The following is a 15,680-nucleotide window of genomic DNA, read 5'->3' on the forward strand; positions in this document are numbered from 1 at the left end:
TACAGTGTGGTTACACTTCAGATATCAAAGTTGAAAGTTTCCTTCCATTGCTTTCTTATGCCTAACCCTCATTCTCTCTTCTTTCTTTCTTTCACTCTCTTTTCTCTCTCATTCTCTCTACCCCTTCACAATCCTTTTCTCTTATTTACCAACCCTGTCCTTCCTCATGTGGCTTATTCTACTTTCTTTTTGCATTTCTCTCTCTCATTCTCCCTCTCAATGTTTGCCCCGATCTTCCTTTCTATCCCCACTTCCAACCCTTTCTCCCGTCTCCACCCTCCTTTCTCCTTCACCATCTATCCATCCTTCCGCCCCAGACCCAGAATGTGATGTATGACCTGGTGTCGGAGCTACAGGAGCGCGGCGAGGAGCTGGACAAGCGCATCGGCAAGCTGGAGGAGAAGTTGGACGCCATCGGCGTCAGCCTGCAGGGCCTGCCCGGCCTGCTCTCTCAGGCCATCCTGCAGCAGCAGCGCGACTTCCTGAAGAGCCTGGCACACCGCGCGGTCCAGCAGCGGCCCGGCTCGCAGGGCTCCGAGCCCTCCTGGACGCCCACTCGCCAGCGTCGGCGCTCGCCGTCCACCGCGCCACACACTTCCTCCGACAGTGGATAGCACCCGCCCGCCACCACAACCCCCCAAACCCCACCCTCCACCCTTATGTGACTCAACTCAACCACCACCTTCTATCCACACCCCACCCTACACCCCCACTGCACACTGACCACCTCTGCCACTCCTAAAACTAACAACACTGCTTCAAAAATGTGTGAAAAATGTGTGAAAACAAAGCGTAACGAAGTCAACAAACAACTTTCAGCAGAAGAAAGGAAATTTGGAACAGTGATGAATGACCACCTAAAGAAAAACACAAACAATCACCAACAACAGAAAAGAAAATAACGATAAAAATTAAACACTGGCAGAAAAATTATTTTAAATAAAAAATGGTAGAGATATGGTTTATGTTTAGCCATTGTATGGCTGTTAAAGTTAGCTTTTTTGTAAAGCCCTTGTATAGTTAACTTGACTTAGTCTAGGGTGTTGGGGTGATACTGGCAATCTCAGCAGAATGTTCTGGAATGAGACAGAAGGAGCCAATGCAATGCAATCAAACTCTGATCGGACGGGCAGAGGACAGGAGGTCAACAGTGTGGTTTTGGGAGAGTAAATGGACTGTTAGATGACAAGCGTCCAGCATGTTAGTCCAGGTGCCAGCCGAGAAGGCCCTTGGAAGCTCTGAGTTCAGGTCAACACTTGAAGGCAATAAGCAGAGAAGGAAGGCAGTGAGGCCATTTTGTCGCACCTGACTGACACTGACTGTTGGGGAAAATAGAAATAAATAATATATATTAATATATAGCTTTATAGGTATTTTAGGGTGTGATGGGTTTATTGGAGCAGGATTCCAATTTTGGCATGCGGAGGGATCTGGAATATTAAACACTTATGTCTTATTACTTCCATTCAAAACAACAATAACGAAACGGACTGTTCACTATGCTTATATAATGCATGCACATATTGTTGTGTTTTATTTTTTACCTTGCACTTGCACTTGCACAGACCCCCCAACCTTTATTTTCACTAAACTGCCAAAATTCCAGCCCAACATCTAACATTTTATGTATGCAGATATTCCTTTTGAAGTCCTCTTAAAAACCAAGAAAAGATTAAATACGCTTCCATCTGTTTTTAAGAACCGCAATCAATATTTAAATATATTTATGTATACATTCTATTCATTTTCAAAGAACAGCAAGATATTAATTCCACTCATCGTTTATCAGAGCTTCCAAGGGCCCGCAAAGCACGGAGGACCAAAGCCAGTGTTCTACTGGACGGCCTTTTGGTCGAGGATGTCCTCTGACAGCTCTCCTGATAAGACTGGGAATTAAACCCCGCCCCTTGCATGTTTCAATGCAAATGGTGATGGAGCAACTCTTTGGGATGGCTTTATGTTCATTTTATTTTCTCTCCTATTGTTTTTTACAGAGATTCTTTTTTTTATCATTTACCTAGAATTTTTATAGAGGTAGAATAGCTAATAAAATGTTATTAAAGAGTGGCAGCAAAAGAGATCTAAACATGCATTCCTGGTTCTATGACTAAAATTCACTGAGGAAAAATAAAAACCACATGCATACATACATACACACCGAAAGTAGACAAACAAATTTAACAACAATGTGTTGCACATTCGGTTACTTACCACTTTCCAGAATTGGTTTCCAGTTAAACACCTAGGATGACACTATTGGACATGAGATGTTTTTTACGGGTTCTAAAACAGCAAACTGCCTTTATTGTGTGTCTTTGGCCTTGTTGACAAAGCTGTAGCACCTTTACATAATGCTGGGCTCCAATGTAAGAATAAATCCTTAAAACAAACTTTTTTACTGCCTCTTGCTTGATACATATACTGTTTTGTGGTGTACAGCAAATTATAGCACACACATACGTATTTGCAAAGACAAAGATTGTTTCAATCTCATTCTCATTTCTGTGATTTAAATATATGTGTTAAGATACATAAGACCATGCTCAGTTCACAGTGGTGCTTTTGATATCTTAGTTCAAAACATACAGAGTGAAACATCCTGATATGGAATTCTATTTATGGTGTATCACGTGTGTTTAAAGGAGTAGTTCATCTAAAATTCATGCAGACATACAAAACATGTAAGCTCCGCACAAATGTAGATCTACAAGGCCTAATGTCAGTGACCAAAGACTGCTCACTGCTTTCATGGTTAAAAGATAATGAGGATATTACATTTTTGAGTGAACTATTTCTTTGAATTCATAAAGGCCATTTGGATCAAAGTATGGAATTACTTGCATTAAGATATGGCGGTAATACCTCACTAAGCAGGGAACCATTGTGAAGGTGGTCATAAGAGTTTACAACAGTAATTTGATCAATTGTCCCTTCTGTTGCTTGATATGAGCTTTCAGTGTTGCCGGGTGGTGTGCCGACAACAACCTGGTGCTTAACACCCAGAAGACTGAGGAGATCATCATGTTCTTCAGGCAGGCTAAGAACCATGTGCACACAGCCCCATCTACTTCAACGGTGCTGTAGTAGAGCGTGTGTTAAAATTCAAGTTCTTTGGCATCCACATCTCCGATGATCTCACCTGGTCCCAGAACTCCTCCATCCTGGTCAAAAAGGCACAACAGCGCCTTTACTTCCTACGGAGCCTTAAGAAAGCTCACCTGTGTCCCAGGATCCCGGCGGACTTCTTCCGCTGTACCACTGAGAGCATCAGACCGCGAAGCACTCCAGCGGGTGGTGAAAAACTGCCCAACGGATCATCTGCACCCAGTTACCCACCATCAAGAACATTTATCACAATCGCTGCTGGGCAGGACCATCATAAAGGATTTCTCCCACCCTAACTACCCACCCTCCTCCCATCCGCCAGGCGTTACAGGAGCCTCTGCTCCCACACCAGCAGGCTCCCTGAGAGCCTCTTCCCTGACGTTGTGACCCTGCACTCATTGTTGCACTGTTTACATGACATGTTATTTGCACTATTCATATTTTGCACAGACTGAGCCACTCTACATACATAACCAACTGTAGATATGCAGTTCATACTGTACATACAACCCTACATTTGCACTCTATTCTGTAACTCAGTCAATTTCTCTGTCCAATATACATATTCAAAATATTTGCATATATAATCTTTATATATTGTAACTTCACTGTCCATCACTGTATATATTGTAAGATATAATATCACTTAAATTGTAATAGTTATTTTTCCTGCACTGTAAATAAAACTAATTTTTTGTACTTGTGGTTAGATGCTAACTGCATTTCGTTGGCTTTGTACCCGCACTCTGCACATTGACAATTAAACTGAATCTAATATAATCTAACAATTACTCTTAAAAATTTGATTTAGAGTTAAAGTACAAGTCTTTAGGGCATACATGATACATGTTTTGCCAGTTTAAAATATGGCACTTATGTCATGATTATCATTTAGTGGGAAGTCATATGTCATAATGCATTAATGTCTTTGTGCTAAACTCAGCGCTAAAGTATTTGTATTTATAATCATTTAACAGTAGTTTTACTGCTATCCCAATATAACAGTAGCCATCGGGTACAGTCCTGTGCAGTGGGTAAACCTCACTCCCCAACACCTTAAGAGACGTGCTAGCAACAGGCGCTAGCACCCATGGGTTTTAGCCTCTTTCCTAGCACGGCTGCCTCCTATGACCGAGCTTGCAAGTTTACGTAAGTTGGGTACAATAGCAGGTACATTGCAGTGCAGTGGATAAACCTCAATCCCGACACCTTAAGAGACACCTCTGAACACACTTACAGTTTATTGTTAAAGTTCTCCAGAGGTTTCAAAATCTACATTTTGGATAGTGTAACATACACAAAGGTAATATCTTTGGGTCACATTTCATTACATTTTGTGATGTGTCTATTTCCCACCTCCCCTTTTCTGTGATATCCAAACAACCAAGGTAGGAATTTTTGGTATTTTAGGTTAGAGCTTCAGTGCTTACTGATTTCTACCAAGATTTGACAGAATTCATTAATTTCTAGTTCATGTCTTTCAAGCTCCAGAAATGTTGCCTATTGCAGCAGACCCTCTGACAATTAAAATGGACGTCCCCTCACTCAACTCACCCCTGAACCCATGCATTTTCTTCTGTTTCCTACATTTTATGGTCATTTTCCACAATGTACTGGGTCCACTGGCAAAAGCCACAGTATCTTCCCTGCTGGTCTGTGAATTATGGTAGATTTACTGTTAATCCCGACGCAGCTCTTTAGTTAGCTGTGGGCCGCCCGCCAACCACTCTGCAATCATTAAATTATAATCTGTGAGGTCATTCTGGATCACATCAAAACTTCAAAGGCAGCATTTTAGCCAGCGCTGTATGGGCTGTCTTACTTAGCTGCACTCCTGAGGTAAGCTCCTTTCGGCGCAGGTTCTTGAGCGTGGGAATGCGCGCTTATGGGAAAAGTCAGTCAGGTCTGAATTTTCATTAGGTCACCATGCCTCTAAAGCCCACATAAGTACAGCTGGGGCCTATGGTTCTGAAAGCACGTGATTTGGAAGGTGACATCTGCTATTCTCACTTGGGTCTTTTAATTAATTAGGCATATCTCTTGCTAGTTCAACGATTTCTTTCGACACTGCTCTGGTTTTCTGTGGATCCTCTCGACAAAGCAGTTTTGACAAAAGCTAACATTACAGCATTTCTGCTCTACACACTCAACTTAGGTGTGGACCAGAGAGGATGGGAAAACCGAGTGTTTTTGAGAAAGACCAGCAGAGGCTTCTGGTAGTGGATGTACTCGGCCATCCACCCACTGGTGCCGCCATCTTAAACTGCGGAGGCACAGGCTTGTGCTGCCACTCTGCTGATGGTACTGCACTGCCAGAGCACTGCTAAAGCTCAGCTCCACTCTGCTCTGCAGAGGGTGGTTATAGGTAGGGTGGGCAATGAGCAGATGGCCTCCTCTGACCAACTCTTGGGTCTAAGGCAATTTCCGTATCCATCTCCCCATCCCCATCCTCTCGACACGTTATCTTCAACCCCCATCCTCTGGCCTGGGTCTGCAGTCTTGGGATGCATTCCATGCTGGAGGCAAAATACTTTTTATAGCTCTTCCTCCCCCCCCTCTTTCTCTCTCACTCTCTCTCTCTCTCTCTCTCTCTCTCTTTACCCCTTACACTGCATGTGAATGTACTGAGGCCAAGATGGCTTTGTGAGACCGCTTCCTGGAAACGTCACTGGAGAAAGGAGGAAGGAGAAGAGGGAGATGGAAGAGAAGGAGGAGAGGATCAGAAAGGGAGAGGATGATGAATATGCTCTGTCCCATGCACGTGCTGTTCTAGATATGAATGAGACGAAAATTAGTCGCTCGGGGGCAACAAGGAAGCACACATGTGTGGGTATTAAAAGCTGGGGGGTTTCCCTGTCTTTGTAGCCTACTCTAAGTGCTGGGTCCCTAAGTGGGAAGCTAGGCTTGGTGAACAATGAAGTATCCTTTAGAAAAAACCTGATTTGTCCAAAGCTTCGGTTCCTTGAGGTTCTCTGGCATGTGGGCAATGGTGACCTTGATTCTATTAGAGCCAAAGCAACCAGATGAATGCCATACTGAGGAATAGTACGCTGTAGGGTACAAGCAAGCTTGGACATCTGTGGTTTAGATTAATGTTTCAAACCCATGGAAAAATGGTCTTAAACCAATTCACAATAAATCTCTAGTGGAAGAGAATGTCAAAACAAAACGGAATGTAAAACACAAACTTTATCTGACATGATATCTTATCTGAAGATTTAGTTTGCAAGTTTTTTGTCCTTTCACTTTAATTTCAAAGAGATAAATACATGCACGCAATGTCTAAGTAACAAGGTCAAGTATTTCCATAAGAACTGTCTTCCACCATCCCTCAAACACACTTACATGCTTTGAGTTTCCAGGCAGACAAAAAGAGATCACAACTACGAATGCTTCCATCTCCATAGAAATCACTCATATTTTTGGATTGCTGCCATTTCAAAACGCTTTTTTGGGCCAGTGGTCTTCATTAAGGAGATGATGGCCAAGGATGTCTGCTCGTATGCATCACATGCTGCCTAAAATATCCGTGTTTGCGTGATAAAAACAAGTGTTATTGGGCGCCAACTCATTAATGCCCCCATAATTGGTCATCATTTTGTGGGTCGTTACACAGACAAGCATGTTAGTATGGAGAAATAAACAACATAACTTGATATTTACTCTCCCCGTTCACTTGTATCTCACAATTCTCTTGCTTGTTTGCTGACCTCAAATGAAGACATAATCGAGTCTTTTTCAAACTGCTCTGAGAGCCACACAAAAACTCCTCCATTCCAAGTGCCTACTGCAAAGAATTCAACTTCTGTCGCATTTGCAATCCTTATTTTTTTTGATGGGGCTTTCACTTTCTCAACCCCCTTTCATAATTTGGTTGAAACCCTTTGACAATGTTTCTTACAATAGGGCGCTTAGACCTCTGTGGCTGAGAGCAGATTAGTGGAAAGGTGGGCTCGAATGGCGTATTCTGCCTATTCTGCTGTGCTATTGCAGTGAAATACAGACAGACCTCAATAAACCGCCACCTGCTTACGCATCACATCTCGAGGCGGTGACTAGCGCACAATGCTCTCTCGCTATCTTAAGTCAAGATCCTTCAAAATAAACCAACCATGACACATCCCAATACCACAGAAGAGGAGAGCCCCGATAAGCTGGAATCCTTTTAAATCCACTTCAATCAATAATTTAAATAGGTACCCACCCCCGGCCCACATCTCCCACAACTATGCTACATGCACGCACACATATAGAAATACACATAGACACGCACACATATAGAGGTCCACATACACACGCACATACATATACATCATCCTTTTCATATCACAAGCTCCCACGTCTCACAAACCTGTACTTATGACAGGACCACAGCTGCTGTCCACTCCAGCAATTCCTTTGAATATTTAATCATTTAAAAAATAACCGAGCGGCATGCCTGCACTTTGTTCGTTTTTATGAGTTATTTTTTGCCATTCTGAGTGTTTCTTTGTGGCCTAAAACCCCCAAATGCATCGAAGTGAAGGTAGAGAAATACGTAAAGTGGATTAACTGATAAATGGAAAGATAAATGATTCATTTGTTAATGTTTGCATTTAGCGAGTTTGTTTGGATAGCACGGTTCAGTGCGTTTCAAAGAGCCCAAAAATAACCGACTGCACTTAAATGGCGCTAATATCTCTCCCATGCACCATCACACAAAGGCATGTGAATGTCACACGGGGTCACGCTCATCCGACTGTACTTCTGATGACATCCACAATACCATGATTTCCTACTGTACGTCTGCTGCACAAGGGTAATTGGGAAGGTTTCGGAGAGGGGGTGGGGGGGTAGATGGTGACTCAATGGTCTGTGGCTCTCTGTAATGTCCGGCCAGAACGATTGAAGCAGCGGCTGTCTTTGAAGCATAACATTTACCAACAAGAAAGAGAATCCACTCGCAGACGCCCCCCAGCTCAACCTTTAGAAATGAAACAAATTCACCCAAGTCCTTGCCACGGCCCAGCACCACCACTGATGTCAGGGGTTATGAAACAACAGCCACCGTTAAAGCCCAAATTTCCTCTCGGACCAGAGGAATAAACACTACATGAGGTCGTGCTTAATCAACTATGTCATAATTGTGGCTTGCTTTTGACATTAGATGACCAGGGGTTTTGACATTTTAGGCGGAAATTCAATCAAGGAAATGACATTTCATTTGGCCTTTGCCAAATTTCTTTACAGAACCTCCTCATTTGCATAGAAATGGTAAGACTTCACTGAGTGACACAGGGTCTGTTTGAATTGGAAATGCAGGCACAACTGACTTTTTCAGGAACAACCTCACACTACATTAAATTTAGGAAAAACAAAGAAAGATCATTGAAATGGTCCTTTTTCTCTCGATGAAATAGTAAAAGTCCAATATTGGACAATTCACATCAAACCAGGTGTGTGCTTACAGCATTTTGTCAGTGATGAGAACTAAAACACCACAACTGGTGACACATTTTCCATGTAATTTCACAGATTTCTCATGAATTAACATTTTTAACTCGGTTTGTCAATTCTGTTAACTCATACCAAATTCTCACTATACTCAGTTGACAGGGCTGGTAGTCTATTCAACTGGGTTTCCGGTGTTTCAGGACTTATCCCGGAGTCAGCTTGTTTTTAAACAAGCTCCAAACCGTTCACCGTCAACCTTCATCACAAATTAAATGGTTCTAAGTTTATATTTATGTTGCAAGTTCAGACCCTTTCAAGATTACAATATTTTATTATGTTTCAGACTCATCTTAAAATGGATTCAATTCATTTTCATCTCATCAATCTAATCATAATACTCCACAGTGCCAAAGCAAAAATAGATTTTTGGACTGTTTTGTTAATTTATTTAAAATAAAAGGCTGAATATTCCATTTACATGAGTATTCAGACCCTTCACTTAGTACTTTCCCAGCAATGGCAGCCTCGAGTCTTCTTGGGAATGATCCCACAAGCTTGGCACACCTTTCTTTTGGAAGTTTCACCCAGTGTTCTTGGCAGAATCGCTGAAGCACAACGAGGTTGGATGAGGCGCGTCATGCTTCAGGTTGTTGTCTTCTTGAAATGTAAACCTTCACCCCAGCCTGAGATCCTCGACCACGCTGGAAAAGGTTTTCACTCACACTATATTTTTCTGCATCCATCTTCCCCTCCATCCTGACAAGTCTCCCCATCCTTTGTCGCAGAACAACATCCCCACAGCATGATCCTGCCACTGTGTTTGACTGTAGGGATAGTATTAATGAGGTGATGCTCAGTGCCTGGTTTCCTCCACACACGGCATGTGGTACTGTGGCCAAATAGTTCAATCTTCGTTTCAGATCGGACCAGAGGATTTAGTCAGTCAGGTGCATTTTTGGCTCCCAGTAGGCTGTTATGTGCCTTTTAGTGAGGAATAGCTTCTGTCTGGCCACTCTTCCATAAAGGCCTGATTGGTGGAGTCCTTCTGTAAGGTTCTCCCATCTCCATAAGGGAACTCTGGATCTCATTTATAGTGACCATTGGGCTCCTGGTTATATGTCTGACCAAAGGCCTTTGTCCCCGATTGCTCAGTTTGGCACACACCATTGAAAGACTTGCAACTCAGGATAAAAGATCAGAATTAGTAATGTTTGACAGTAATTAGTAATTCAATGATTCTCATATTCATTTGTATTTTACATCTATATATAGGTCTTAATTAGACTTAGGTTGGAATGTAAGGGTCTCTGGTTAAGTGTTCTGCCATCTGGAATACTCTGTCATAGGGATAGCAGGAGGTATGATGGAATAGGTGTTTTCACAACCTCTTATCTCAGGTCATATCAGAGTCTCATTGTATTCCTTATACCCCCACCCCCATGAGACAGGCCTCTGAAACATTTGCTCATGGCTAGATCCTTTAATCAACAGCTTCCCCCGTGAACCAACATTGTGGAAGTTCCCGTATCAGAGTAGCCGCCTGATATATTCATGTAGGGTCAGGGCTATTGGTTGACACCCACTCTTCTGTTTAGGATACACAAACTGGGACTGTTTCAATGTCTAATCAGAGACACAGTAAAAGAGTGCTGAATGAAACCTTCCTCTCTCCCTTGATGCGAATCATGGCAAGAATAAAGCCTGTTTCCTGATTGGTCATTCTCCGACTGAGTCTCCACCTATCTGTGGTATTAGAAAAATGACTGACACCATCAGCTGAGACACCTAAATATAGACAGGTGTGTGCCTCTCCTAATTATGTTCGATGAATTAAATTAGGCACAGGTAGACTCCAATCAAGTTGGAGAAGCATCTTATGAACCATTGATCGAAGTAGGATGTACCAGAGCTCAGTTGCAAGTGCCATAACAAAGGGTTTGAATACTTATGTTTATGGGACATTTCACTCCATAAACCTGCTTTTGCTTTGTCATTGTGGAGTATTTTGTGTAGACTGATGGGGAAAAAAATTAATTGAATCCATTTTAAGTCTCAAACTGAACAAAATATAGAAGACTTGACAGAGTCCGAAAACTGTCTGAATTCACGGTACATCAAAATAACCACAGCTAATGAGGCTAGGTGCTCTGGGTAGAACAGCTAAAATAACCATATTAGCTCTACTACACCTTGTAATTTATCAACTCGTATGGCAACACCTTTTTGACATTTTGCATGTTAGAAAATGCTATTTGTTGATGAAATGAGAGGTTATGAGTGTTGATAGGTAATGTATGTAAGTGAGAAACATATGGTTTTGAACACAAGAAAGGTACATGCTGAAGTTGGTCATCTGTGGACTTTGCCCTAAGACTCAGCCACTTAGAAATAGAGCAGCCAAACATGTTTCCATGTGAACGCTTTTGCAGAGCTTTGGAAGTTAGAGCACACTATTATTTGATTGTAAATATTCCTTAAAATATTTGTGGTCTGTGTCAATTTAGACCAAGGTTGTTTTTTATTTATTCATACCTTATTTTTATTTTGTGTGAATGGATGGATGGTTTTGCAAGCTCTGCCAGCGACACTAGACCACAGAACCGCACTTTCATAAAAATGAAATAAAAACAAACTCTCTGGGCTCAAAGAGGAATATCACAGATATGTTCACCTGAATGAAATGGATGTGCAGTGAAGCCCATGCGCCCAAATCACTCAATCTCACTGTAAGAAAAAAGAAGAAGGAGAAGGGTATGGGAATGGAAAAGCAAGTCTCATGAAAAATGCAAGAAAAATAAAAAGCAGCGGCAACGTAAACAGCAAGCTGCTTTTGATTCTGGGTGAGTAAACAGGAGACGTCTAAGCATGGAAATCAAAATGCAGGAAAGAAATGGTCAAGGGGAACTTTCGGTACACAATTCCGTGAGTGGCTGCTAATAATAAATAAACTAGACTGTAACTGTACAATTACCCTCAAAAAGAGAAATATAAAGATGCCAAGTGGATAACAACAGCAGCAAATAATATGAAACTGAATAATTACAGTGCCTATGGTTACTTGCTGTGACAACATATTATTCAGCTGCAAAGTCATTCTGTGTTACCTAGGTTTGCCTGTTTGCCTCGGCTTATATGCACTGTAGTCTCTTAGTTTGCTTTTAACAAGTACACTACTGTACCGCTCACAGCAGTTCTGCCTGAAAGGCCTGCACTGTCTTTGTTACAGCAATGACACTCTCCAAAAGCCTTGACCCTATTTGTTCAAAGCCGGCCTTACGCTCCTGGCACATCCACAGATCACCACAACACACACACACACACACACACACACACACACACACACACACACACACACACACACACACAGACACACACACACACACACACACACACACTGCTCTGTTAATCAGTTACTTCCGATCGCACAACAACACTCAATGGCACAGAGACAGCGGGATTAGCCTCAAGTCAAAACACACAGCACCCAGAGTGTCATCCTAGCCACGCACCTTGAAGTGTACCTGGCTCAGCCTTTAAGTGGAGCAGGGGATTAAGAGGTAATTACCAACCAATGCATGATCTCATACCTGCTGGGTTATCTGAGGCCCAGAAGGGGCACCTGCACTTACAACCGCTCTTTACCTCACCTTATCCAAATGTACGGTTTTCTTCCCCTGCACTGATTGGGAGCCATGTGATTTCCAGACCAGGCGCAATCCAGTCAAGCAAATCGTTTTGATACAGTAATTGTGCACTAATTTACAAACAAAGTGTCATGCACCAATGTGCTGGCTAAAAATCAGTCATTGAAAATTAAAACATACACAATAGCTAACAATAGGTCAATAAAACCAGTGGTCATGTTTAGTTGTGACATTTCAAAAGAATCTGCTCTCTTTTCAGTCTTCAAAACTGATGGGATAATTGAGGTTATCTAATCACTGAGGTTTACTCAATCAACAATGGCAAGCAATTTTCATATACCATAGGTACATCAGTGTTGGGTGGCTTTCATACATAATATTTAAATAGGTTAATGCACACTTTATAAGATATCTTATATGTCCTAAATGTCAAATAATACCAAGAAATAAGAGGCATTAAAGCTGTAAGTTAACACTACATCTGCTATCCTATATATTCTCACAATGGCAACAACAAAATGCACTCAAAGGCAGTTTCTTTCCCAAGCTGAACCGAAACGGTCCACAGGGTACATTATCTGCTGGACAAATATGATAGGGCCATTACTAGAACTGTCATAAATACCAGGATATGGCTCAGTAGCTCCAAAGGAGAATTCCTGAAAATGTATGACTACATCAATTATAATGATTAAGTGAAGCCCCCTAACCTCCTCTCTGTCCGACAAGCTTGAGTGCCTCCATTTGAGGTACGGTTTAACATGGTTACACTCCCATGTGGCCTTCTCATCACATTGTGTCAAATAATTTATCGAGATTTCAGCTCTTGTCAAAATTTCAATTCCTTGGCTATGCTGCTGTGAGTGAATCCGTGTGAATGACTGAGTGAGTTAGGTCTTTTCAGCGAGTGAGTGCATGAGTGAGGCCTTGTGAATGAGTGAGTGAGTTATGAGTGGTTGAGTTAGGCCTTTTGAGCGAGTGAGTGCATGCGTGACGCCTTGTGAATGACTGAGTGAGTGAGGCCTTGTGAATGAGTGAGTGAGTTTGGCTTTTTGAGTGAGTGATTGCATGAGTGAGGCCTTGTGCTCTTAAATGTAGCAGTCTGACAGCCTTGTTGCCTTCATTGCATTCTGTCTATGAGCACCCTATTATGTGCGTACATGCAGTACTCACTCATCTTGTCCCATCACAAAGGTATTCAAAACATTCATATCAACAATCTGACAAGGACACTCAATTCATCTGAACCTAGCTAATCACGAAGGTATCTTGGGGACTCTCACCACAAAGCTTTTTGTGGCGGCATTTCCAGAGTTAGAAAACAGACCCTCACTGCACAAACTCAGCAGCAGGCTTGGGACTGACCAGTTGTGTACTTGTGACACACACACACACACACACACACACACACACACACACACACACACACACACAAACGAAGTGTCAGATTGAGCGTTACACCTCAAAGACATGGAGATGATAAATAATTCAACAGTCCAGTGGTGAAGTGCTGTTTAAAAATAGGCAGAGACTGGAAGGGCCCTGTGTACAACCGTGTGTGAAAGACGGAGACCTAATTAATGACATCCGTCACCCCCCCCCCCCCCCCCCTGCTCTCTCACACTCCTTCTCTCTCTCTTTCTCTCCACTGAAGCATTATTTTCCCACGGCAGCTTTGTCAGCTGATCTATATCCTTCAGATGCGCCTTTTTTGAAGGTAGAGGGGTTCATTCATCTGGGGAGGAGGGTCTACCTTTGACAGCGTAGCAACCTCTCTCTGATTCCTGCTGTCCTCCACTGATGGATCCCCCCCGCTTCCGCTGTCCTTCGCCCATCAATCATGATCGTGCTTCAAGATGCCTGATGGAAAGGGAATGAAACATTAAAAATTAGTACCCCCCACCACCACCACCACCACCACCACCACCACCACCACCACACCTCAGGACATATCAGGTCTTCAAATAAAGCCACATAGATTTGCGTTGCCTACTGGAATACAGATAGTTGATTAACTGTAGAAAAGTGTCTTATTTTTTTCTACATATTATAGTAAGGGTAATTAAGGTATTAAACAGAATATATTATACCAACTTTAAATTGACCAGTTGTAAATATTATTGTTTTAGATGCGTTTGTGGGTGAAGATAATGGCAAACTTCTAGAGAGCCTGTCAGATTATTGAAGGAAATGAGAAGGACTCATAGGGCTTATATTGACCTGTAATTTACAATTTTATAGTGTTCCATCCAACAACATGGCATTAATTTCCTCTGCACTGGGTGACATGTCCCCTGGTATGGCAGGGTCCTGTGTTTCTACAGGCAGCTCATGCCCTCTACTGGTCAAAAGCCATGAAGTCCAAAGCAGAAGGTTGCTGGTGATTCTGAAAACTACTGCAGTCATATGGAGAGGGTGTTACAGTTCTGGATTGCTTATACTATTTTATATGATAGATCTCTGGACTGGCATAGGATAATTTATACCAGATTGAGATTTCGTGTTTCGTGTTTTAGTGATAAATCAGCAGTAAGAAGAGAATTACTCTCCATACATGCCAATATGGTCTGTATTACAGGGAAAATATTATTATTTATTATATAACTATTTACTACTTAGGGCTACTGACATTAATGTTGAAGTTATATTAGGTACATATTATGACAATTTACATCTCTGACTCCACTTTCTTTGTGTTGACAACAGCTAATGCTTCAAGAACACAAATAACCAACAGTCAACAGTCAACAGTCAGTTCCACAAACGTATCTACTCTCTACTTATCTACAGTCATTCTCTTGACGTTCTTCACTGCTTGTCCAAGGAACATAAAGTGATGTCTAAATAAGATTGAGTCTGTTGTGCACACAGCTGGTGGAAGAACAAATACTGATAACTATGTTCTTAAAATGCTACAATGTATCTGAGAATTTACAAGCAGTTCCATGTAACTGTGATAAGGAGGCAGAGTGTTTGGGAACGTGTTGGTTGAAAAAGTACTGAAAAAGTCTAAGTAAGAGAACAGTACATTAAGTGGAGTGTACAAATCAGATTTCTTATTTCTTATTTCGCTGAACATGGTCTCTTCCCTTTGAAGTGAATTCCTCTGTGTTTAACTAGTCAGAGGAATGTTTGAATCCTTAACTGTGTGCCATGTGATAAGAATGTGTTCCCTATAGTGATAACCCCATGTATCAGAACAAGGTGCTTTGTGTGCATCTACAGTCTCTATAATAAAACATTGACCACTATGGATTTCCACATTATATTTCTTGAACTCTAACCATAAATCTAACTCGTAGGCTACCACTGATGAGTGTTTAAACACTGCAACCGAACTACAATTTAATGTACAAATCAGACAAAAACATCAGAAAGTATTAAAATTAGACCAAGAACTCATGAAGACACCATGTTACATCTCTGACAAATAGGGCAGCAGTCTGGTGTCATGAACAGTTAATAATAGCTCATAGCCTAGAAAATATCCATAGAAGC

The 15,680-nt window shown here is 41.8% G+C and overlaps 1 protein-coding gene across 2 annotated transcripts in view; it reads left to right on the forward strand.

Annotated features, from left to right (window-relative positions):
- kcnn1b (potassium intermediate/small conductance calcium-activated channel, subfamily N, member 1b) overlaps window positions 1–2,390 on the forward strand; it is a 48,066-nt gene extending 45,676 nt beyond the window's left edge. For both annotated transcript variants that reach the window (XM_012839433.3, XM_031575400.2), the window contains one exon: window positions 318–2,390. In XM_012839433.3, the coding sequence (XP_012694887.2) occupies window positions 318–614 (297 nt within the window). In that variant the 3' untranslated portion in view covers window positions 615–2,390. The remainder of the gene's footprint in view (window positions 1–317) is intronic.
- The last annotated feature ends 13,290 nt before the right edge of the window (window positions 2,391–15,680 follow it).

This window comes from Clupea harengus, chromosome 10 (assembly GCF_900700415.2).
Source record: "Clupea harengus chromosome 10, Ch_v2.0.2, whole genome shotgun sequence".
NCBI lineage: Eukaryota > Metazoa > Chordata > Actinopteri > Clupeiformes > Clupeidae > Clupea > Clupea harengus.